We start from the raw sequence: 23826 nt of genomic DNA, 5'->3' as shown, positions 1-23826 counted from the left end.
TTTCCAGTACGTGGTAATCTTTTAAGCCGGAAAAAAAAAGGCTAAGGGCTAGTGACCTCCTGCAGGTGCCAAGGCCACTTGGTTCCACGCGCCAGTTTTCAGATTCATTCCATGAGCAGCTCAATGATCTCCTCCTCCATTGTACACTGGCATGTGCATAATTGCTGCTCGGCATGGGAGAGCTGCCCGCAAATGCCAGCTCCTAATTCATCTTGAGAGGAAGGAGAAAGGCAGAGGCAAATGGGTCTAATCTCATTTCCTGAGAGGCCCGAAGCCCTGCAAGCTTTGCTGTGACACTGTGTAAGGGTAAGGGCACAGCTGAGGGCTGGATATGCATGATTTCTATGGACCCACTTCTAAATCCTTGTTCCCATTGGAGCTGTGAGGGAGTCCGAGGCACCATTAACAATCCCTTCTCTGGCTGGGCATGGCAGCGTATGTCCATAGTTCCAGCCTGTGGAAGGCAGAGTTTAAAAGTCATCCTCACTCTATAGTGATCTTGAGGCTAGCCTGGGCTACATGAGAGCCTGTTCTATCAATCTCTTCTTTCTGACTGGAGCCACTTGATTTTGCCAGTCTTCAGAAGAATCTTGATTTAGTATGGAGTAAGAAATAAAGCAGAAAACCCAGCCCACAGTTTAACATCTAAAACATCAGCTTTATAAAGCCGGGAGAAGGATACAGTTGTCAGGAAATTGGGGAACTTCAGATGCAGAAGTTCCAGATGGAACCAGCCAAGGTCACACAGGTCCATCCTGTTAGAGGGCCATTTCAGTCGAAGCTAAGCAAGGGGCTGTCAGGAATGTTCTCAACTCCAGCTCCTTGGGCCACATTATCCTCAAGAGCCTGAGTGAGGGAGAAAAAAAAGTTGGAGTTTTTATTTTCTCCCCTTTCTGCATACCAAGCCTTCATACCAGGTCTGACCCTTGACTCAAACATCTGGTAGTTTCTAGGCAGAACAAGCCACTAATCCCTCTTTTAGCAAAGAAAGTAACTTCCCCCACCCCTCCTCCAGATTCCCTAGCTCCTCCCCCCTCTCCTCCCCCTAGCTCTCAGCTTCTAGACAAAAGCCATAGGCTTCAGGCTCTGGTGTTGTTCTTGGCAAGGGACCACCTGCATTCTAAGTGTCTTCTCCCTAAGCAGAGCTTCCCACTGATTTCGGGACTGGCAAGAAATATGGGCTGCCCACTCAGCTGTGACAGCAGGCTCCAGGTCCACAAAGACAGCCTGGGAGATATGTTTCCCAGATTGTCTCAGTGAAAGAGGTGTTGAAGGAATGAATCCTTTCTGGACCCAGGATCTTGCCTGTCAGCATGGTGCCATGGGCTGTGTCCAGCTTCAGGCCTTGGACCCTTCCTGTCAGCAGGGATACCCGTCTGGACCCTGGCTTGGTGAGGAGAATGGGGGATACATTCAAACTGGTAGGAGAACAGAGCAGCATGACATGCTATATGTGGGGAGCAGGGAGGGACCTGAAGAGCCATTCCTAAGAAGAGCCCTTTTCCCTGAAGGCTGAAGCTGAAATCCCAAAGACAGGGGCTGAAGAGATGGTTCAGTGGTTAAGACCACTGACTGCTCTTCCAGAGGTCCTGAGTTCAATTCCCAGCAACCACATGGTGGCTCACATCCATCTGTAATGGGATCTGATGCCCTCTTCTGGAGTGTCTGAAGACAGTGACAGTGTATTCACATACATAAAATAAAGAAAAAAGAAATTCCAAAGACTGGGCTCTCTTTCTAAGTCTTCCTACACTTGGAAACCAACAACCTCCGGGAGCTCACTCGCCTTCACTTAAGAAGACAGTGAGTATGACTGGCTCTTGCAGGACAGGAACTAGAGAAAGCCCAAACCAAGCAACCAGATCCCACTGCATTGTGTGCCCTCTGTTGTCTCTGGCAAGAGCAGAGAGTTCAAGACAGGTCTCCCTGGAGCTTCCAGCTTCCATCACTGGGTCTAGGACAGGTCTCACCCATGGTAGCACCTCTGTCCTCCACATTCCAAAGGGGCAGAATCTCAAGTGTGGACTGACGGAGTTATAACCAGTCTTCTGAAAAGTTGCCCACTGCCTCCTATAGTAGGCAACTCAGGCTGGCTTCACATTCAAGGGTCACACAAGAGGCCAGAAGACCTACCTGTACCACATCTTTCAGTTCTCCTCACTCAGGGAAGTTTTATATTGTGGAGGCTCTATTTTCTCATTTTAAAAAACTGTGTTTGTGTGTGTGTGTGTGTGTGTGTGTGCTTGGTGTGTGTATGTGTAGTGAATGCTCACATGTGTATGGGTATGCTTGTATTTGAGGCCATAAGGAAGCCAGAGGACATGGGCGTCCTATCCCCCTCTACCCTGTTCCTTTGACACAGTTTGTCACTTACTGAGCCAGGAGCTAAACTGGAAGTTACCAAGCCCCAGGAATCCTTTCTTTCCATTCCTGCCTTCAGGTTTTGACTACTTTGTTGACACACCATGACCAAAAGCAAGTTGGGGAGAAAAAGGTTTATATTTGGCTTACACTTTCACATCACTGTCATCATTGAAGGAAGTCAGGACAGGAACTCAAACAGGGTTAGAACCTAGAGGCAGGAGCTGATGCAGAGGCCAAGGAGGGGTGCTGTTTACTGGCTTACTCCCCATGGCATGCTCAGGCTGTTTTCTTATAGAACCCAGGACTATTAGCCTAGGTATAGCACCACCTACAATGGGCTTGGCCCCTCCCCCATCATCACAACTAAGAAAATGTCCTATATCTGAATCTTACGGAGGCAAGTTTTTTTCAGTTGAGGTTCCCTCCTTTCAGATGACTTTAGCTTGTGTCAAGTTGACATAAAGCCAGCCAGGACAGTCCCCACAGTGCAGAGGCTACTCATACATAATAGGGATCTGAACTCAGGTCCTCAGGATTGCATAGCAACACTTTTGCCCTCTGAGGCAGCTCTCTGGGCCTCCTCATTCTTCAGTTTTGTGGTCTCAGGAACTATCCTCTAACACAGCTTCAGAGCCTTTAAGTGGGGTTGGGAGATTGGAACCTACTTGGGGATCGGGAAATTCTTCTGGGCTACTGCGACCTGTCCTACAGTTTTAGCAGAGGGACCCAAGTTTTTCACCACACACACGAAAATGAGGGCAAAGAGCTCTATTCTCCCAGGCACCGGAGCGATCGGAAGCTCTGGGTAGTTCCGGGACCGAAGGGCGTGAGCCTGCCGTAGAGGCACTGGCTAGACAAAGGCTCCAAGGCGGGGCGAGTTGGGAACTGGAGAAACCTGTCCCGGCGACCACAGAGTGCGCCTCCAGGTCCCCGTGCGAGGAGAGCGGAGCAAAGGCGGTTTCAAGATCCCTGTAGACCCACAAGCCCAAGTAGTCCCGGGTTCGCGCCCACATTTCAGCGTAGCTCGCGCCCCGCTGACGACACAATCACTGCGCTAGCTAGGTGAGGTCCGCGGGGGACCGCAGACGCGTGGTACTGAGGGACTCTCAGTAGGCACGTGGCGACAGCCCCGAGCGTGGGGCTGGACCGGGTCTGTGTCGCCTAAGGCAGTCATTGGGCAGTTTGTAAAGGCCTGCGGCCGGCTTTCTCTCCAGCTACACCTTCCGTGGGGGAGAGATCCAATCTTTGGGGGTACACCTTCCGTCTTTCTCCTGGGGCTTTACCCCAGTAAGACCGTGGAGCTCATTCGAAACGTGGGCAAACCTTTAGTAAGCACTAGAGAAGAAAAGAATGCGGCACTGAAACCCAATCCTACCCAGGCTTGTTAGCACATGCCTTTTATCCCAGCACTCAGCAGGTAGAGGCAGGCAGATTTCTGTGAGTTCGAGGACAGCCAGAGCTACACAGAGAAATTCTGTTTCGGAAAAAAAAAATGAGAAAGAACCAAAAAATTAGAGAGAGAGAGAGAGAGAGAGAGAGAGAGAGAGAGAGAGAGAGAGACCGATAGAGCCTGTTCCTGGCTGCGAGGGGGGGCAGACAGGAGTATGAAATAACAGTGTAGGTGTTGGTGACTGGGCAGCTTCCCCTGTTCAGATGACTCAGACCAGTGTTTTAGGTAGTAATGGATGTTACTTCTACGTTATTTTTCCCCCAGGGAGTAAGTGCATAACTGTTCTCTGCTCAGGGCCCCCTCTCTAGGCTGCTTATTAGCTGAGGTGGGATTTTAATGCCTACGAATTATAAACTAGACCCTTTACAAACTCGGGAGGGTTAATTGATATTTATCAAATGATTGCACATCTCACCCCACATGGTTTACTCTCGACATTTGTGTAGCACATTCAAGAGGAGCCCAAGGCATCTGTCATCACTTCCTGCTTCAATTCTCATTGCAGTCCTGCATTCAGGCTTGGACATTTGAATTGCACGAAGACTATCTGCAGTCGTAATGACTCTCTGCTGAGAACACAGGAAGATTCAGTCACTATCAGACCAGCTGCTGCTTAGATTCCTGCAGCCATCTTCCCACAAGACTAACCATGCTCTTTGAAATGGTCCTGCAACATTTTGAATATCAATGCTTGTTTTCATATGACCCAAGGAGGTTAAAATCCAGTATATATAAAGTCCAGGTGTATAGGTTAAGTTCCAGTTCTGCAAAGTGTTCTTTGATTTCAAAGAATTGGGCTGAGTGAGGCTGCCAGTTCCAAAGTGGAGGCACATGGGAGGGACTGAGGGCATGGGTGAGCATCCAAGTGTCTCTGCATCTGTCACTGACCCTCACAAAGTCACAAATGCATTCTACTGAAGTCAGGGATGCTAATGATAAAGAGAAAGCTTTGACTCTGAGTGTGCGGGGTCATTCCTGTCGTCACAGCACTTGGGACTGAAGCAGGAGGAAGGGGCAGTTTCAGGTCGCCTGGGCTACATGATGAGCTGTTGTTCCAAAAAGAAAATGAAAAGGAAGCTTCCGCTGGAGATGCAGATCAGTAGCAGCACTTAGGAGGTAAAGGCAGAAGGACTGGAAATTCAAGGTCATACTTAACCATGGAGTGAGTCTGAGGCCAGTCTGGGACCTGGGAGACCCTCTCTCAACAACAACAAAAAGTTGCCCACTCAATATTGTCAGCTCTTCCTCAAACTCGCTGCACCTGCTAATAGTCAGCCGATGAAAGATGTCTTTTCCTTCCTGCTGACTGTCGGTTATAGCCCACAGATTATTGGAAATGAGCATCTGTAATGTCATGTGTGGAAACAGCACAGCCCTCTTTTGTGATACTTATTTAGATCTGACCAATGAAAACTAAGCCACTTAGGGGCATACAGATTTAGTTATGTTGTCTAAACCATCTCCAATCTAAAGTTTTATGTTGTTGAAAATATTTAATCCTGCCAGGCAGTGGTGACACACGCCTGTAATCCCAGCACTTGGGAGGAAGAGGCAGGCGGATTTCTGAGTTCAAGGCCAGCCTGGTCTACAGAGTGAGTTCCAGGACAGCCAGAGCTACACAGAGAAACCCTGTCTCGAAAAACAAAACAAAAAACAAAAACAAAACAAAAAAAAATATATATATACATATACATACATATATATATCCCAATCCAGGGTTTCTACCCCGCCTTTGACCATTCAGATCCTGGAAAAAAGACTCACAACTTTTATTATTTACAGTAAGCCTTAATCAGCATTAGAACTGGGTAGATATCTATTCTCTATGTTATTAAAATCTATTTCCTATCGATAATTCCCAGTCATTACTATGCTTCATCTGGGTTGCTCTTAACTCCAATTGGCTGGGCTCATGGCCATGCTTTCTTGGCCCCTAACCCATGGCATCTTTCTTCTCCCCCTCCTTCCTCTCCCCTCATGGTCTCCTCTGACCTCTAGCCCTGGAATCCAAGACCCTGCCTAGCTCTCCTCTGCCCAGCTATTGGCTATAGGCTTCTTTATTCACAAACCAGGGATAATTTGGGAGGCAAGGTCACATAGTGTCACTTGGGTCTAAATGCGGACTCTCTCATCTCCGGGAGCAGCTAGGCCATGGGGCCAGTATGTAGTAGTAGTAATAATAATAATAATATAAAAATAATACAATAAGCAAAAGCATGGGGGCCAGTATGTAATATTACAATATAAGCAAAAGACTAATCCTTAACAGTTTTATCTCTCACTTTTTAAATTTATTGTTATTAATTCTATTACTACTACTACGACATTACTGAGACAAGGCCTTGTTACATAGCTTCGGCTGGCCTGTAACTTACCAGGTAGACCAGGCTGGCTTCTAATTCAGTGACCAGCTTGCTTCTGTCTCCAGATTGCTGTGGTTAAAGTCATGTGCCACCATACTCAGAGCTTCTTTCTCTTTACTATCATGTGTATGTGTGATCAGGGGAGGGCACGTGAAGTCAGAGTGTAATTTTGAGGAATCGGTTCTCTCCAGGTTCTCAGAACCGAGCTCATGTTGTCAAACTTTTGGTACCAGGCCTGTGACAGTTTGATTCCTGAGACCCAGGAGGTGAAGGTGGTAACTCACTCTTACAAGTTATCTGCAGACCTGACCCCACCACCAGAGTCAACGTAAACACTGAGCAGCAGGGCCATGCTTTTCTGCCCACTCTGAGCCAGGGCCAAGCTCCCCAAGCTTTCACAAGAGTGAATTACAAATGCAGACACCTCAGCAGTTCAAGATGGTGCCTTAACTGAACCCACTTCCTTTCCCTATCATCATCTCACTGAGATCAGATGAGAAAGACTCCATTTTCCAATCTTTGAGAAGCACTTTTTTTTTTTCCTAAACAGAATAAGCTCTTAACAGGATAACATTTTTTTTTTTTTAAGATAGTCTTACTACTATGTATACCTGGTTGGGCTAGCACTTGCTATGTGGAGCAGGCTGGCCTCTGCCTCCTAAGTGCTGATGTTAAAGTCCATGTGCCACCAAGTCTAACTGATTCTGTGAGTAATGTCTGTGTAGCATATTCATGCCTGGTCCTCGAAGAGGCCAGAAGAGAGCCAGAGGTGTCAGATCCCTTGGGACTGGTTTACAGTTGTGAGCTGCCTGCCATTTGGTTGCTGTGAACTGAACCTGGGTCTTCTGCAACAGCAGCAAGCACCCTTAACCACTGAGCCATCTCTCCAGCCCAATTCTGAGTTTTGAAAGGACAATTTTGTAGAGGTAAATAGGTTTAGGCAAAATCAGCTGCTTTCCCCAGTAGGAACTGAAGGGATTTTCTTGTTTGTTTGCTGGTGTTACAGCTAACAGGCACAGGGTACACAGGTACCCTGCCTAGGACCTGCACCTCTAGCCTGGAATTGCAGGATGCTATAGTACAGCAGCAACCATTGTTCATGTCCATCCACCTCAGGGGAGGAGCAGTGGAGTTCCAAGTATTCCTTAATAACCTGTGACAGAGAGGAAGAAGAGGTGACATTGTTTGTACAGGTGGTCTTGCGTGATGAGTCAGCCACTTGAGACCTCAGGCTAAGCACCTTCCTTAGGATTCACTTTCTTCTGCTCTCACAAAGTATGTATGTACTCTGCTCAGGACAGACAGGACTCCAGCCTCACTGTTGACATGACTTTATTTCGTTCACATCAAACTGAAATGGCAGAACAGTTAAGGGTTTTTTTTTTTTTTTTGGTCACTGGGTCAACAATGTTTGGCAGTTCTCAAAAAAGGACACAAGCTAGTTCGAGGCCAGCTTGGTCTATACAGCAAGTTCTAGGTTGGCCAAGCCTACTTAGGGAGACCCTGTCTCAAACCACCTTTCCACACCACCACCTTCCAAACAAACAAACAAACAAACAAAAAAGAATGTGGCCAGCAAGAATAGAATTTTTTTTTTTACCAGAATTGCACATAAAACAATAAGACACTTTAAAAAGTGAAAGTGACAATTTAATGATAAAAAATAACCAGCAGGAGAGCAGAAAATGAACACTTTCACTCTGCTGCAGGGGGAGTGAGGTGGGGGGATACTGGCGGGTTTGAAGAATGTGTCCATATGGCAAAGCTGTGACAGCGTGCCTACCCCTCGATTCTGCTTCTGTCACAAAAGCCAAGGAGCTACCGGCAGAGATGCAGTTAAGTACCCTTGTTGCTATGCCATTGTTATGAGCAACTACAGGCAACACAACAGGGGATCGTTGACAGCATCAGCCAGCACCACCATGGGAAACTATCAATAGTGTGCACAGCTGGGAGTACTGAAGAGGAAGATGTTCCCTATTCTGTCTAGTAGAAAACAAGTTATAAACGAGGACAGTGTGATCTCATGGTTGCTTTGAAAACTGTATTTGCATACACAGAGAGACCCTGAGGATGCACACATCACCACAGGCAAGCTCTGGCCGATGGAACTGAGTTAATTAAAACTTCATACGGATTCTTATAATGACTATGTATTATCTCTATGATTTTAAAGGGAGACAGAATTAAACACCTAGTTTAGTTCAGGTCCTTGAATTGTGAAGTGAGTGGTCATGTGTCCCTAGAGACTTCTGTGCCGTTCCTTCTGACAGGTGGGTCGCCTCAGCTGCCCTCCTGCAAATGCCACATTTCAAGTGCTTATCTGTCTGGAAAACAGGGTCTCTCTTTTGCCGATTAGAGCCGATTCAGACTCTGGGTGGGGAAGGAATAGAGCAGGGTGCCAGTAAAACTATGCCCAAGACATGGTTAAGAGGAACTTTAAGAGGGAGAGCCCTTAAAAGCTTCAGTGAGGGAAGAACACCCAGAAAACAGATGCCAAGGAAGAAACCATTGTTTAATCTGTAAAATTTTTATTTCCTTATTTGTATGTGTGTGCCTGCTTGTCTGTATGTGCACCACACGTGCAGGCAACTGCAGGGACCGGAAGGTGCACACCTCCTTGAACTGGAGTTATAGGCAGCTGTGAACCTCCCATGGGGGTACTAGGTATTGAACTCAGGTCCTCTGAAAGAGCAGCAAACATTCTTAACTGTGAGTCATTTTTCCAGTTCCTACTTGTTTTTTTTGTGTTTGTTCATTTGAAGCAAGATCTCATGTTGTACATGCTGGCCTTGAATTCGATATACAGCTGAGGCTGACCGTGAACTCTTGATCTGCTCTCACTACTTAAGCACTGGCATTAGAGGAATAATGAGGTCTTTAGTTATCTCAATTCAGGCCCCCAGAGGAAGGGATGATGACACAGCATTTGAACCTGTTTATACAGAGTCCTTTTAAGCTACTGAATCACTCCAGAAGAGAAATGACAAAGTAACTGGAAATCATGTAGAAGATTTAAGTTGGCTAATAAGAAAAGGTGACACCGAGTCTGTAACAATAGAAATCTCGGTGGAAAAGGCTTGCATTCTGGGTCGGGATCGACAGTCCAAGTGAACTGAAATCCCAAGGACCCCGACACCTGTATTTAAAAAGTCTTTCCTAATAATCCAGGTGTGAACTGGCTAAGGCCTACCTCTTGTATATCTTACACTCTCTACTCTGATTTCAAGAGAGCCTGGTACACAGCTAGGGCTCAGTTTCCCTTAGGGTTGACAACACAGACTGCAGTAGCAAGGAGCTAATAAAAAAAGAAAACAGATCAAGATCTGAGGGGAGAAGGGTCACGCTCATCTTCACTATAAAATGCCACTATCAACCCAGAAGAAAGGCTCACAAACACAGTATTGAAAATGTGTCTAAAATAATGTTTCTGAATAGGTTTAAATACTGACATTTGTAAATGTTTTACTTTTAAAAAGAATAAATTACTGTGAACAAGTAGGTCACATACAATGAAGTTACTCTTAAATACTTGTATGCTTTATGTTTTTTGAGACAACTCTCACCTGGCCCAGGCTATGTAGCTGAATCTGACCTTGAACTCCTGACCTTCCTGCCTCTACCTCCCAAGATCGAGGATTACAGGTGTGCACCCTATTACACTTGGCTTCTAGAATGAGAAAAAGTGGACTTTCAACTATTAGTGAGGGAGCATCTGCCTTCCTGTCATCATGGCTAAAAAGACAAATGCTGCTCTTGTTGAGAAGAGAGCCCTGGGTCATGGTGTGTGTGGTGGCGGAGTGCCAGGGACCAGACTACACTGGTAGAGTAGTTGCATGTTCTTCCATGTTCCAAACAGGGGAGAGGGCTTCAGGACGTGCTGTGACAGAGAGGACTAAGTGGGAGGCATTCTCTGAGGCCTGACGGAAGCAGGACCGGCCCTCTGCAGGTTCAAGGGCAAACACCAGTGCTCATCATTTAGATTAGTACCAAGAAGTCTGCCAGCACAGCTGATGCACCAGGTCCAGTGTTGGTTCTTGTGGGGGAGTTTTATAGCCAGGGTGGAGCCAAGTCCCTATCCCCTCAGTTACTCGTGGGAGACTCGTTCCAAGGCCACATAGAAGCTGTTCTTGTCATCTAGGCAATGCCAGCCAATGGGTCCAATCTCACAGTCTGCACAGACCAGAAACTTGATGTTGCCCACGTCCTTGGTGAAGCCCACGTTCTCAAAGGTGAACATGTCATTAACCAGCCAGTGTTCCTGGAGGAGATCACCATCAGGATTGCTGCCATCGGCCAGGTCTGGCTTCTTTCTCATGGAGGGGAGGAAAAGCTGCAGTGGGAGAGAACATAAGGGTAGAAAAGCTGAACTGGCTCCGGTCACATTTCACTCCCATGAGCCAACACTGGACCCTGATGCCTAGTGGCTTTCTGCAATGGGAGAAAATAACAAAGACAGCAGCCATCATAACAGGGCACGCAGGAGGATGCTGGCTGCTCTTTCAGTGCCTGCCCTGATTATTACTACCACTATTATTATCATTATTATTATTTAGAGACATAGTCTTCTATTCCTTGGCTGGTCTTTACCTGCCTCTGCCTCCTGAGTACTTGGACCAAAGGCTTGCCCCCAGCACACATGGCTTGCCCTGGTTTTTGTTTTGTTCTTGAATTTTCACTTTCCGTATCTTTCTTGATTCAATTGTGTACATATAAACCACCCAGCACTAGTCAGCAGTGTCTGCTTTCAGAGCTGTCCTTTTGCTGGCCTATTCCTTCCCTCCCTGTGATGCTTTGGCAACTGTAGGCCAAATCATATGAGGACCTCTTCATGGTGACATTACCTCTAAACCCTCTCCCCTATTATCCCTCTCCACCTCCCCCACAAATTGTCACAGCTGCCCACAACTTCCCATGCAATAGACGTATTTATTAGCTCTCAGGTTGTAGAGTATTCAGGCTAGTTTGAATCTGGCCTTATGTTCTGACTACATCACTGTGAGGCCAGCTTCAGTGTACTCTTTTCTTTATAACCAACGTCTGCAGCAAAGTCTGATGGGAAAGGAAACCAGAAAGTTTGCTCTAAGACACTTCAGTAGCTGGGTTCTCTGCTTCACTGTCCATGGAGGTCATGGCATGCCATGGTCTAGTTTCCCCTCACTTCACTGAGTGTCAACCACACCGGCTGCCTGGCTTCCTCAACAAGCAGTAAGATGGTTCTGTCTGCAAACTTGGCTGGTCCCTTGTTGGTTGGTAATCAGTGCAAACATAACCTCAGGAAGTCTCTGACCCACAATCTGAATGAATTCCATCCTGCTTATCTCATACATACATACATACATACATACACACACACACATACACACACACACACACGCACACGAAGAATCACTGGTGCATAACTTGCACATATGTAAAGTGCACAGTCTGCCACATTTGGGCACATGTATGTGCTGATGAAAACCCCATAATTAAGATATAAACATATTCATCACACTCATCAGTTTCCTTATACCATGCTCACTTTTTCTGAATAATGTCATATTAGATTTTGTGTATGCATGTATGTACGTGCATCACATGCGTGCCTGTTAATTCCCTGGAACTGGAGATATAGTTGGTTGAGAGCCACACTATGTGTTCTGGCACTCGAACCAGGGTCTTTTGTAGGAGCAGCAAATGCTATTACCCGCTGATCCATCTCTCCAGCTCCTAAAAATGTCTCATTAATTTGTTGTTTATCTTGCTCCACTAAAGTACCTGTTCCTGGATTGGATTAACTTTATAAAAAAGAAAACCTAACTTTAGAATTTGACATGTTCTCTCCAAGATATTTTTTAAACTTTTGTGTGTGCATATGTTAAATGTATGCAATGTTACGTTTGGGGAGCCTATGGAGGCCAGAAGGGGGTGTCAGATCACCTGGAACTAGTTGAGGCAATTGTGAGCCACTGGATGTGGGTGCTGGGAACTTAACGCATGTTTTCTGGAAGAACAAGTGCTCTTAACAACTGAGCCATCTCTCCAGCTCCTACCCCGTACCCTAGACCTTGTAAACTTCAACCTACATATCTTCTCAGTCTACAACTGCTGGAAGCAATTAGCACATGTGTGCACATGCACACAAACAACCACTTTGAGTTCCTGTGTGTGTAGCATGCACACTCTATACTGCAAAATGTGATGCCAGCAAAGCTTACTAACCCTGCTCCTCTACATGGCTGCTGCCCTATCACCTGCTTTCCACCCTCAATACTTCTGAGACTGCATCTTGCTCTTGCCCTAGCTGATCAAAAGTCATCCTCCTGTCTCACAGCTGCCTGAGTACTGAGATTAAAAGGCAAAACATATACAAACATATTTTTTTCTCTTTTTTCTTTTTTTGAGACAGGGTCTACTATGAGGCTGACTGACCTTGAACTCACCATGTAAACTAGGTTAATGCAAAACCAGAGGTCTGCTTGCTTATGTCTCACGAATGCTGGGATTAATGACATCAGCATGCACAGTTTCTTCCTCTTCTTCCTATTTATTTATTTTATACGTATGACTGTTTGGACTGTATGCACGTATGTGCACCATGTCTGTACCTAGTACCTGCTGAGGTCACAAAAGGGCATCAGATCCTCTGAAACTGGAGATACAGATGATTGTGAGCTAATATGTGGGTACTGGGAACTGTACTGGCTGGTTTTGTGTGTCAACTTGACACAAGCTGGAGTTATCACAGAGAAAGGAGCTTCAGTTGAGGAAATGCCTCCATGAGATCCAGCTGTAAGGCATTTTCTCAATTAATGATCAAGGGGGGAAGGCCCATTGTGGGTAGTGCCATCCCTGGGCTGGTAGGCTTGGGTTCTATAAGAAAGCAAGCTGAGCAAGGCAGGGGAAACAAGCCAGTAAGAAACATCCCTCCATGGCCTCTGTATCAATTCCTGCTTCCTGACCTGCTTGAGTTCCAGTCCTGACTTCCTTTGGTGATGAACAGTAATGTGGAAGTGTAAGCTGAATAAACCCTTTCCTCCTCAACTTGCTTCTTGGTCATGATATTTGTGCAGGAATAGAAACCCTGACTAAGACAGGAACCAATCCCGAGTCCTCTGCAAGAGCAATAGATCACGGAATGTTTACAGTCTCAGTCCGTCATCATGTGGGCAGAGTGGCACAGGGGACAGGGAGCAGATTACCCCAGTAACAAGATACCAACAGTCTACACAAGTTCTGAATTCACCACCGGGCTACCCCAGAGCTCTCATTAGCCAATCATCACAGATCAGAGCCAGAGATACTCTAGTCACCTCCTAGGTGACTCGATTAAACTGACAAGATTAATCATCACAGCCAGATGTAGTGGTGCACACCTTTGACCCCAGAACTCCAGAGGTGGGGGCTGGCAGGAGGCCAGCCTGGTCTATATAGTGAGTGCCAGCACAGCAGGAGCTACATAGTGAGACCCTGTTTTGGGGAGCAACATTAATCTTAACAGTAGAAATATTAAAGCAATACTACTTTACATAGCTAAGATTCATGTTTGGTTTGACTTGTGTGGGGTTTTTGTTTGGTTTTTTTGGTATATGTGTGGAGTGGTAAAATTACAACTGACCATTTAAACACTTTACAAGGTTGGTGTTTTTATCATTATGTGCACATGTGTATATCTGTGTCAATGAATGCCACTTGTGTGTCTGCCTGTGGAGGTCAGAACCCTCGGATCCCTCGGAGCTTCAGTTAGAGGGGGTTTTGAGCTGCCCAATATGGATGCTGAAACCAAACCCAGGACCTCTGAAGTGCAGTAAGTGTTCTTGACTGCTGAGCCACCTCCCAGTCCTCATCACACTTCTGTGAATACCTCAGTAACTAAGAATGTTCACAGGATTGTACTGCAACAGTCAACAGCCAGCACCAGAGCTGCTTCTTCATCTTCCCAAACTGAGAAAATGGTCCCACTGAACTGCCTCTCACATTGGCCTTGAGAACAGCAACGACTGGTCTTCTAAAGAAGCAGTTCTAGGCATTTCATGTACATGGGATCAGCCTGTGCATGTCCTTTTCTGACTGGCTTGTTTCACTTACTGTCCCGACAAGCTCATATTTAGTGTTGAGAAATAACTCTAAGGAGCTGGGCAGAGTGGCATATGCCTTTAGTCTCAGCAGAGGTAGGTAGAGAACTTTAAGGTCAGTCAGGGCTACATATTGAAGCCCTGTCTCAAAAGCCAACAACAAAACCCAGAAAGCTAGTTTGGGAGCAGCCAAGAGCACCTGCCATTCTTCCGAGGACTAAAGTTTGGTTCCCAGGACCCACTTCAGGTGACTTAAAACTCCTTGTACTCCAGCTCCACGTGATCTGATACTTGCTTGTGGACTCTGGGGGAACCTGCAGACACATGCATAACACACACACACAGACACACACACACATCCATAAACGAAGGCACAAATAAACAAATTTTTTAAGGACTAGTTAGCACAGAGCCCGTTAACCCAGCACTTAGGAGGCAGAGGCAGCCAGGTCTTCCTAGCCAGTTCCAAAGAGCCAGGGATAGATACATAATGAGGCCCTGCCTCAAAAGACAAGACAACAGTAGTGATGGTGCACGCCTTTAATCCCAGCACTTGGGAGGAAGAGGCAGGCAGATTTCTGAGTTCAAGGTCAGCCTGGTCTACAGAGTGAGTTCCAGGACAGCCAGGGCTATACAGAGAAACCCTGTCTCGAGAAAAAAAAAAAAAAGAAAAGACAAAACAACAACAAAAAGTTAATACAAATTTCTTGAGCCTAAGTCCTGGAAGGTGATGACAGCTTGCACAGCTGCCTGGTAGCTCTTACAGCCAGAGAACAAGGACACAACCCTGTGATCTCATCTGGCTCTCCCTGGCTGGCTGAGTTTTGTTGCTGTTTTTCACTTAAGGTCTTCCTGCCCAGGGTGGCCTTGAACTCTGATCCTCTTGCCTCTGGCTCCTCGGTTCCCCATTTACTATGCTCACTTGCCTGCATATTTAGCTCTATGCCATTGTTTTTCATCACTACAGGTAGGATAGTGAATAGGGCCATCACAGGAACCTTGCTGCCCTGGCCTAACCACATCCATCAATGCCTTGCCCCTCAATCTCATCCACTGGCAACCATGGGTTCATTCTTCATTTCTGAAAATTTCCCATTTCAAAAATGTTATACATACTGAGTGTAGTGGTGCAGCCTTTAATCCCAGCACCCAAGAAGCAGAGGCAGGTGGGTCTCAGTGAGTTCGAGGACAGCCTGGTCTACATAAGAGCTCCAGAATAGCCTGGTCTACACAAAAGAGACTGTCTCAAAAAAAAAAAAAAAGTTATAGAGACCTGCCTGGCACAGTAGTGCTCACCTATAATCCCAGCTAAGTGGGATGCTATGGTGGGAGAATTATGAGTTCTAGGCTGGCCTGGACAGCAAACTATCAGCTTACAGAGCTGTTTGTCTAGCATGCACAAACTCTAGATTTAGTCCCCAGCACAATATAAACTATAGGCTTGGTGGTCCATGCCAGGCAGGAGCACTGAGAATTCAAGGTCACCCTCTCAGCTACATGGTACATGGGCAGTCTAAGTCAATATAGGTTACATGAGACCTGTCTAACATTAAACACACAAACACACACACACACACACACACACACACACACACACACACGGACGGACGGACGGACGGACGGACGGAGAGAGGCCTCATTCTAGCCCTGGAAAGATCAAGGCAGTGAGATCTTCAAGATCTTCAAGTCTGGGTAACATAAAACTGCAGGCCAGCCTTCCAAGCACAGTGAGACTCTGTGCCAAATAAACAGAGGAGTGGGATCAAGAGAGACTCTTATATAAATAGATTCATAAAGCTGGTAAGCATTGAGGACTTTCTCACCAGTGAGGCTTTCTCACCAGCATAATTCAATGTAGACTCATTCAAGTTGTTTGTATCAAGCTGCTGGTGGTGTTGTGATCCCAACACTTGGAAGGTAGAGGCAGGAGGATGGGGAGTTGAAGGTCACCTTCCACTACAAAGCAAGTTTGAGGCCAATCTGAATCACATGAGATGCTATCTCAAAACAAAAACTAAAAGAACAAAGCGTAGTTCGTCTCTGTTTATAGCTGCCTAGTGCTCCATTCACCACTGAGAGACACCTGTGCTGTCCCCGGTTTGGTGCTATAATGAGTGCAGCTGCTACACACATTACACGTCTGTCATGAATGTAAGCTTTCATTTCCCTGGGAAAAATACCACATAGTGCCCCTCATTTATTTATTTATTTGTTTTGGTTTCTGTTTTTCGAGACAGGGGTTCTCTGTGTATCCCTGGCTGTCCTGTAACTCACTCTGTAGACCAGGCTGACCTCGAACTCAGAAATCCGCCTGCCTCTACCTCCCAAGTGCTGGGATTAAAGGTGTGCATCACCACTGCCTGGCTCCCTCATTTGTTAACTTCATGTGTGGTTTTATAAGAAACTGTTTTTGGTTACTGCCCTCAGGCTCTCTGTTCCAGTATGCTTAACCCAATACTGTGTGTGTGTGTGTATATATATTAGATTTAGTTAATTTTTATTTTATGTATAGCAGCTCATGTATACACATGCCTGGTGCCGGTGAATGTCAGAGGAAGGCGTTGGATCCCCTGGAACTGGAGTTATGGTGGTTGTGAGCCAGTATTGGTGCTGGGAATTGGTGGAGGCAACAGGTGCTTGTAAGTAGTGCGTCTTCTCTCCACTCTACCCCAGCACAGTTTACACTTCCCTTCCTACAAGCCAGTCTTCTACTCTTCCCACAAAAGATCAAACATCTCTCTCTTCCATATCGTCATCTTTTTTCTAATTTCCAAGCTCCATGGAGTTTCCCTTTTTCTTTGCACAGGAGTGAGGGTCAGGGTAAGACCATAGCCCCTGCCCCAGCAGTCCACACTTGCCAGACCTGGAGAAGGAAGAGACACTCCTCTTGCTCCCAGCTGTTCCTTCAGTACCTCAGCACTTTATCCCTGCAAGGTTTCTCCCACTTGATAACCTATCATGGTCACTGAAGCAAGCTCTGACCACTCTGCTCTTTCCACTGAAGACTGAGTGGCACCTGGCCCAGTCTCCCTTTCAATCCCTTCTCCTCACTTGACCATGAGCTTCCATTTACAGGGAGGACTCATGGCCTCTGTTTGGGCTAACGAAACTTAACAGTTTTTAAAACACACTATATTTTAAATTAGGAAATGTCACCTGTCTCTATTTAGCTTAGCCAACAACTTCAGTGAAGATTTTTAGAAATCTGGCTGGAAACATTGCTCAGTGGTTAAGAACACATCCCGCTGACTCAGAGAATCAACGTTTGGTCCCCAGAATCCACAAAGTGGCTCAGAACCTCCTGTAATTAGTTCCAGGAGATCTAAAGCCCTCTTCTGACCTCCAAGAGCTCCTGCATACATGTAATGTATACACATAAACATGCACACATAAGCAGACACATAATTAAGAACATTTAAAAGATTGTGAAAAATCTGAATTCCTCAGTTCCCAAGTCCAACCTGAAATGCCCCAGTGTTCGAAACTTTTAAAAGTGCTGCCATGACATGAGCAGAAAACTCCACACTTGGTGTCATGGAGTGGGATCTAAGCAAAATAAAGGCTCACCAAAAATACATCAAATTGTCTTCAACTTATGTGGAATGATGGATGTGAAACAAAAGAATTCCACGTTTAGATTTGTCTCCCAAACCTAAAGTACTTCACTGTGTAATTGCAAAAACTTCCTCCACCCCACCTCCAAAATCCCACCCCTGAATCCTGAAACAGTTCTGGTCCAAAGTGTGCTGAGTGGCTTTTTGTCAACTTGACACAAGCTAGAGTCATCTGGAACAGAGAACTTTGATTGAGAAAATGTCTCAATCAGATTGGCCTGGTGACAAGTCAAGGGGCATTTTTCTTGATTAATCATTTATGTAGGAGGCCACTGTAAGTAGTGTCAGCCTAGGCAGATGGTCCCGGGCTGTATAAAAAGCAGGCTGAGCAAACTATGGGGGCAAACCAGAGCAGCTCTCCTCTATGGCCTCTGCATCCGGGTTCTTGCCATGACTTCCCCTCATAATGGACTGTAAGCTCTAAGATATTATAAACGTTCCCCTCCCATGGCTTCTGACTGTGTGTATCACAGCCACAGAAATAAACTAAGACAGAAGTCAGTAGCAGAGGGCAGCTTATTGCTGTAATCAACATGTTTTGGGGAGGACCGTGGAAGTGTTTGGAATGCTGGGTTGGGAAAGCCACTGAATGCTCAGAGCGTAATGGGCTGTTGTGTGGGAGCCTGGGAGGCAGGACTGCTGAGAGCCAGCCAGCAAGCACCATTCCTTCATGGTCTCTGTTCCAGGTCCCTCTTCTGCTTGAGTTTTTGACTTGGCTTCCTTCAATTAATAGACTGTAATCAGGACATGTAACCAAATAAACCTTTTCCTCTCCAAGTGCTTCTGGTCCAGCCTTTATCAAATCATAGAAAATAAAGTAGGACAGAAATTGGTCCTGAGAGTGAGTAAAGTATGAATATTTTATATGGGAAACCAATTTTATGACTAAAAAGAACACAGATTGGATGCTGCAAACAGGAGAAAAGGTGCCAAACAAAATACTGATCCAGCATAAAGTCTGTCATAAGTGCAATACCCAGAAAAACATACTGGGGCAGTGTCCATGTCTGTAAGCCAGGATTGTTAAGTTCAAGATCATCCTCAGTTGCAGAGAATTCAAGGCTGGCATGGCTTTATAGGACTCTGACTTTAAAAACCAAAGGGATAATAATAACATAAAATTCTGATCCAGTATATCAATAATAACTCATTATTTACCCCAGACTAATAGCTTTTATTAAAACCAAATTATTCCTAAGTTTACACAGTCTGGAAATAGAAGATATGTATGTGGATAGGACACAGGCCCTCAGAGTCTAGTGATATAAGTAGCAAAAGGTACCAAGAGGAGGTCAACTGAGGTGGCAGAGGTGCCAGAAATTTGCAATGTAGAGTCTAGGGGTTTTGGACCTTAGAATTTCTTAAAATTTGGGCCAAAGAATTCTTAGCTCTGAGGGGTAACCTGGGCACCAGATGATGCAAGGCAGCAGCCCTAGTCCCTACCTACTAAAGTCAGTAATATCCCTTTCCAATTCTTACCATGGAAATACCTATATGTCTCTAGACTTTTCCCTTTAGGGACAAACTTACTCCCAGTTGGAAAACATACTGCCTTAGACTATGACATGGAAGGCAGACTCATCAGTGGGCCCTACACACATCATTGGCGGGATGGTTTTCATAGCTTTCCCATGTGGAGACTACACTAGACTACCTCACAGGTGAAAACGCCACACACCACCTCTAAGCAGACCTCCTCGTGCTCTGTCTCTCTCCAGCTTCACTTAAGGGATGAAAGAACCTTTTTTTTTTTTAATTTTAAAGATTTATTTATTTTTACTTTTGAGTGTTTTGCCTGCGTGTGTGTATCATACCCATGTCTGGTGCCCACAGAGGGCAGAAAAGGATGCTGGAGTTCCTGGATCCAATTAACTGGAGCAACAAAGAGTTGTGAGACACCTGGCATGTACTTCAAGGACAGCCAGTGCTATCTTAACTACTGAGCCACCTCTCTAGGCCTGAGAGGGCATCTTTTGTTTTTAAACTTTTTTCTATATTGAAGTCAGTCTACAGAGACTCCAACTGCTCAGATATTTCCTCCCACTTCCTGGGAGCACATCCTCCCACCTCCTGGGAGCACGTCCTGAGGAGGGACGAGCGTTAGCTTTTCTGGACCGGCCTCATGGCGATCTCTCAACAGTCGAGGGTAATGACTAAAGAGCTATGATGACATTTTACAGGGATTCAGTTAAAAAATGTGTGCTCCAAATGATCTGTTCTCTGTAAGGGTACTCTGTTGAGAAACAAAATATGATATGTAATATATAATTTAATTTGCTCACAAGATCCCTTCCATAAAACATCAATTTAAAACACATGAAACAAAAACTTTAACTATAAACTATCTTCTTCCTTCCTTCCTTTCTTCCTTTTCTGTCTTTTCTGTCTTTTGAGATAGTTTATCTCTGCCTAACAGTCCTGGCTGTCCTGGAACTTACTATGCAGACCAGGATGTCTCGAATTCACTGAGATCTGCCTGCCTCTGCCTCACAGAGCACTGCGATCAAAGGTGTGCACCACTACGCCTGACCACAAAACTTCTTTTAAAAACTTCTTGACTTTTTAAAAAAAGATTTATTCAGTTCATAGGATCTTATTATATATCCCTTTTGGCTTTGACCTCACTGTGTATCCCTAAGTGCTAAGGCCCAGGCCACCATGTACCATTCAGGAACATTTAAGTTTCTGTCAGTTTACACAGGCAGGCAAGCTGCAAAAACTGTCCCATACAGTGCTCCAAGTTTCCACCCACACCCCCTCCCCACTCATCAACTTAGTCAGAATGAGCAATTGCAAGCTCATGGAGGGTCAACAACTCTTCCAGTGTTAATAAGTGCTCAGGTTAGAATCCAATTCCCTAGTTCAGTACCATCCCTCAACAAGGCCACTAACTTTACAAAACAAATGGGGAACTTTATTTCCTGTTCGTTTATTTCCTATTAAAACAGGGACTTTCACCCACACTACAGACAAGGTCATCAAAACACACAAGATGAAGAACACACTAACATTTCTTTCCTTCTTTATGAAAATGTTTCTGCTCTTGGAGCAGATACTGTTTGTACATGACACTTCACCACATGAAAAATTAGTGGCCCACCATCTTCTTACAGATCATTTATAATGAGAGTCGAAAAGCAATTTACAGTTTGTACTGTCCAATAGGATGATATGTTACACTTAAATAAAAAAAAAAAAAAAAAAAAGGGCCGGGCTGTGGTGGCGCAAGCCTTTAATCCCAGCACTTGGGAGGCAGAGGCTGGTGGATTTCTGAGTTCAAGGCCAGCCTAGTCTACAGAATGAGTTCTAGGACAGCCAGGGCTACACAGAGAAAATCTGTCTCGAAAAACCAAAAACCAAAAAACCAACCAACCAAACAACAACAAAAACAAAAAACAAAAAAACCAACCAAACAAAAGGTTCAGAATAATTTTTTTTCAAGCCCAGCCTGGTCTATAGAGTGAGTTCCAGGTCAGCCTGGGCTACACAGAGAAACTCTGTCTTGAAAAAAAAAAAATTTTTTTTTCTTCAACTTTTTCTTTGGGGTGATGGTGGTTTAAGACAGTTATTTAAAAATACTACTGTAGCCGGGCGGTGGTGGTGCACGTCTTTAATCCCAGCACTTGGGAGGCAGAGGCAGGCGGATTTCTGAGTTCAAGGCCAGCCTGGTCTGCAGAGTGAGTTCCAGGATAGCCAGGGCTACACAGAGAAACCCTGTCTCGAAAAACTTTAAAAAAAAAAAATCCTACTGTAAGTGGTACATACCTTTAATCCCCAGCAGTGAGGAATCACAGCCAGGCAGGTGGATCTCTGAGTTGAAGGCCAACCTGGTCTAGAACAAGTTCCAAGCCAGCCAAGGCTACATAGTGAGACTCTCTCAAACAAACAACAAAAACAAAACAAAAAAAACCTAAATACACACACACATACACATCCGGGGGAAAACCCTTAGGATTCAGATTCCAGATTACTTCTCATGAGCAGTATGCTTTCTCTCTTTCACTCTAAATAAAATTTAAGTTTATAACCCCTTCCCCTTCCCCCCCAACGCACACGCGCGCAATACATGAAAAAGTCCTAACTGCAAGAAAAGAATTGTTAGCCTTCGAAATCTATTCGAAATGCGTCATCTTGGGAACTGTATCTCACGGGACCAGGAAAGTTGAGTATTAGCAGTCACTCTTGTGAATTTTCTCCACTAAACTTGATTCTGGAGCTCCCCTGTGGAGCAGCAAAGGAGACAGGAAGTAGGTAGGGACTGAAAGATGGATGAAAGCTACGGTGGGACGGGAATCAAGTGATTCTTAGGTGTCCTGGGGCGACACCGAGTGGTGGCTGGAGATACACCTGCGGGATACAGCAGGTTAGCCAGAGCTCCAGGAAGCAGGAGGCTGGGGTTCGTCCCTCAGCTCGCGCAGGGTACCCAAGGCCTGAGGAGGGTGGGCCGCCTAAGACAGGTGCACCTTCTGAGGGAGGGCTCTGCGAGAAAGAACAGCGTAGGAGCCTAGGCAACCGTGCCAGGACACCCGGGTCCCGGTGGCCAGCCGAGTCAGTGGGGCGGGGCCTCGACACGTGGGGCGGGGCTAAGACGCGCGAGGAAGGGCGCGGTCTCCGGAAACCTGGGAACCAGGAGCAGCCTGGAGCCGCTGGGTCGCTCCGGACGGCGCGACTCTAAGCAGCACCAAGCACTTTCCTACCTGCCGGCGAGAGAAAAGAGCAGTCCCTGGCTGCAGCACCCGAGAGCCGCAACGCTGGCACAGCACCGCCTTCCGGTTCCGGCCCTCGGCTGACACTAGTTCGTTCTGCAGCTCGCAGGGTTCCATCGCCGCGCCGCCACAGCATCTGCTACAACGGCGCACGCGCGGTCTGGGCTGGCTCACCCGGAACTACGCTGGCACGGCTCCGCCGGGGCGGGGCGCCGGTGCTTCGCGCTGTACCTCTGCGCAGGCGTCTGGACACTATTGCGCAGGCGCCTTTATCTATTACCGGACGGAAGAGTTACTTGTGACAATCCTTTTTCTCTATACCCGGTCACCCGGCCTCCCTTAATATTGGCCTAAGCAAATCACTATGACTAGCCTTACCACTAACTCTTGGGATATTTACATTGCCTCGTGAGTAGATGGCGATAATCCGGGTCAGGCCACACCTCAGCAAGATTTAGCTACAAAACATTTGCTTCCTATGTAAGAAGTATGTAGAATGCTGAGTACATTTCGTGTTGGGAAAAGTTGCGTGAAAACATTAAGCCTAGTGTCTAATAGTGGCCATTTATTAGGTAACAAAGCGCTCCTTATATGAAAACGTAATTTCCTTACAGGGTTTGCCCTCGGGTATAGTGCACCAAGACTAAGATAAGGTTTGCAATGGATCTAGGTTCCAGGGTGTTCCAAAGTCACAGCTCTTAACTTTCTAACTGGTCTTTGTATCTCTAGAATATTAGTTCTAGTGAAACTGTTGGGGAACGAGACCAGGACATCAGAACGAGGGAATTAAGCCAGATAATTGTTCTAGAATGTGCAGTCTTGCTATTAGTCCCATATTACATGATGATGCACATTGTGTGAGAATAGTAACCTGAGAAGGTCATAGACTCAAATCTAATAGAACGATTTCAGAAACAATGTACTGCAAGTGAAGCATGGATTAGGAAACAGCTCTGTTTAGGGTGTTAGGTCTTTATCTCTGTATTTGTTTTTTTGAGGCAGGGTTGCTCTGTGTAGCCCAGGCTGTTCTCAAACTCAAGTCAGATCTGCCCACCTCAGCTGGGATTAAAGACATGGGCAACCACTGCTCACCCATCTTTTTCTTTTTAAGATATATATATCTGTGTGTGTGTGTGTGTGTGTGTATTTTGCTTACATGTAAGTGCACTGTGTTTGTGCCTGTGGAGGCCAGAAGAGGGCACCAGATGTCTGGAACTGGAGTTAACTGTCTGCTGTAACCTCCCACATGAGTGCTAGGAACTCAGCCCAGGT

General features: G+C 45.9%; 1 protein-coding gene across 1 annotated transcript; it reads right to left on the bottom strand.

Moving 5' to 3' along the window:
• Positions 1 to 8686: 8686 nt before the first annotated feature.
• Positions 8687 to 22694, bottom strand: Rabif (RAB interacting factor). The gene is made up of 2 exons (XM_028764765.1): positions 22546 to 22694; positions 8687 to 10510 (listed from the first exon to the last, which is right to left on the bottom strand). The coding sequence occupies exons 1-2, from the start codon at positions 22669 to 22671 to the stop codon at positions 10265 to 10267; spliced, it is 372 nt and encodes a 123-aa protein (XP_028620598.1). The 5' UTR covers positions 22672 to 22694; the 3' UTR covers positions 8687 to 10264.
• Between the last annotated feature and the right edge of the window lie 1132 nt (positions 22695 to 23826).

Source organism: Grammomys surdaster, unplaced genomic scaffold, assembly GCF_004785775.1.
Source record: "Grammomys surdaster isolate TR1022 unplaced genomic scaffold, NIH_TR_1.0 145, whole genome shotgun sequence".
Classification (NCBI taxonomy): Eukaryota; Metazoa; Chordata; class Mammalia; order Rodentia; family Muridae; genus Grammomys; species Grammomys surdaster.
Note: the sequence above shows the minus strand (reverse complement) of the source record. Positions and strands in the feature narration are given on the sequence as shown.